Source organism: Antrostomus carolinensis, unplaced genomic scaffold (genome assembly GCF_000700745.2).
Source record: "Antrostomus carolinensis isolate BGI_N321 unplaced genomic scaffold, ASM70074v2 scaffold10555, whole genome shotgun sequence".
NCBI lineage: Eukaryota > Metazoa > Chordata > Aves > Caprimulgiformes > Caprimulgidae > Antrostomus > Antrostomus carolinensis.
The window spans coordinates 7,691-9,447 of record NW_010315706.1 but is presented as its reverse complement, the minus strand read 5'-3'; the positions used below and the strand labels follow the sequence as shown (position 1 = coordinate 9,447).

General features: G+C 42.2%; 1 protein-coding gene across 1 annotated transcript; it reads right to left on the bottom strand.

Moving 5' to 3' along the window:
- Positions 1-428: 428 nt before the first annotated feature.
- LOC104525002 (Y-box-binding protein 3-like) lies at positions 429-873 on the bottom strand (the record flags this gene model as incomplete). The annotated part of the gene is given in 2 exon segments (XM_029084969.1): positions 429-587; positions 590-873. Coding segments are annotated over 2 exon segments (443 nt in total), but the record flags the coding sequence as incomplete, so codon positions are not given.
- Positions 874-1,757: the final 884 nt, after the last annotated feature.

Below are 1,757 nucleotides of genomic sequence, written 5' to 3'. Positions count from 1 at the left end.
CCCTGAAGTTTGGCAAGGCTGCTCTGGATGTGGATACTGAATTGACATAATATCCAGAAATGGGAGGAAGTGTGGGCCAAAAACTTGAGGCCAATAAAATTTTGAAGTTCTCATGTGAAGCACTATTGTGCTCAAACGAGGAGTTAAGGACATGGTGCCATACATATGCCTGTATGAAACTACATTTGCTATTGAACAGCTGAATTATCTCCTGGTATCATAAATGAGTGTGGAAGGAGTCAGCTGTGGTCCCACTTGGGGAAAAAAACAGACAAACATGCTTTATTAGTCAAGGTTTTACTTTTAAGTTCTGAAGTTTCAAATCCTTACTTTCGTCATCGCTGTTGTTGACAATTGTTGACAATTTATTGCTTGAGTGTTTCTTTGGTGTTACTTTTGAGTTGTATTTTAGGACACCTGAGGGATGGTTAAGGTGCCTGGGGAGCTGGACATTTCTCAAAACCACTCTGCTCAGTCACTGGAGCAGGATTTTCAGCAGGTGTTTCACTCACCTTTGTCTCCTTCCCATTAAGAGCTGGAGCATTGGGTGGATGAGGTCTGTGCCGGTAGTTGTATGGGCGCCTATATACCCACGGCAAAGTGGCTGCTGACTCATAACATTGGCCTCATGGTGGTTCTCTTTGTTTTCAGCCTCTCCAGTCACTGGGGCAGGACATGGAAGTGGGGGCCCTCTGTGATAGCGGGGACGATAGGTAGGATTCCTATGGACTTGTTGATTAAGTTGTCTTCCTTCTGTGACCCCATCCTTGATTTCTCCCTCACCACCACTTCGAGGAGGTCCACGGCGTCTGCAAAAATAGCCACGTCGATAGCGGCGCCGATCTGCAGCATAGCGGCTGCCTTCTGACAAAACTAAAAGACAAGTACAAAATTCACAAATGCAGAAGTGACTGAGTAATTATTTGTATACTTGGTACTTGTGTCACCAGGCTAATCCTGCTTAATCCATTGTACAGCTCTTCCAGCGTTATTCTGTGTTTAGAATAGAGAACAGACTCATTTAATAAAAAAATGACATAAGTATAGTGAGTAGCAGTAACCCGAGAAAGATAGATTTTCTTTTTCCTCAATGAAAAGTGGTAAGTTAACTGTAAAATCTAAATTATTCCTCAAGGAAAAAAGATAATAAAGATGTCAAAGTAGATAATAACCTAATGTGCTGTGCAGTGTTATCCAATTAGATAATTCAATATTAAACTTCAATCTAGGAAGGAAAAACTGCTCAAAAAAAAAGAATTATAAATGCTCCATTGTCTGAACCACTGGAGCTAGAAACAACATTTATTTTCATAATGTTTAATATAATATTTATTTATTTTAATGTTTCTATGCATGTGTATGCAAATGTAAGTTATTTCAGATGAACAGTATTGAAAATTCGTAAATCTATCTGTCTAACTATCTGCAACAGACTTATCTGCAGACAAATCATTGTAGTTCACCACAACAGAATATCCCTCTTTATACCTGCTCACATCCTGCACCTGGGCTGGGGCAACCCCTTGTATCAATACAGGCTGGGGGATGACGGGATTGAGAGCAGCCCTGAGGAGAAGGACTTGAGGGTAGTAATGTATGAAAAGCTGGAGCTGAGCCATCAATGAGCACTGGCAGCCCAGAAGACCAACTGTATCCTGGGCTGCATCAAATGAAGCAGGGCCAGCATGGTGAGGGAGGGGATTCTCCCCCTCTTCTCTGCCCTGGTGAGACCCCCACCTGGAGTACTGTATCCAGCT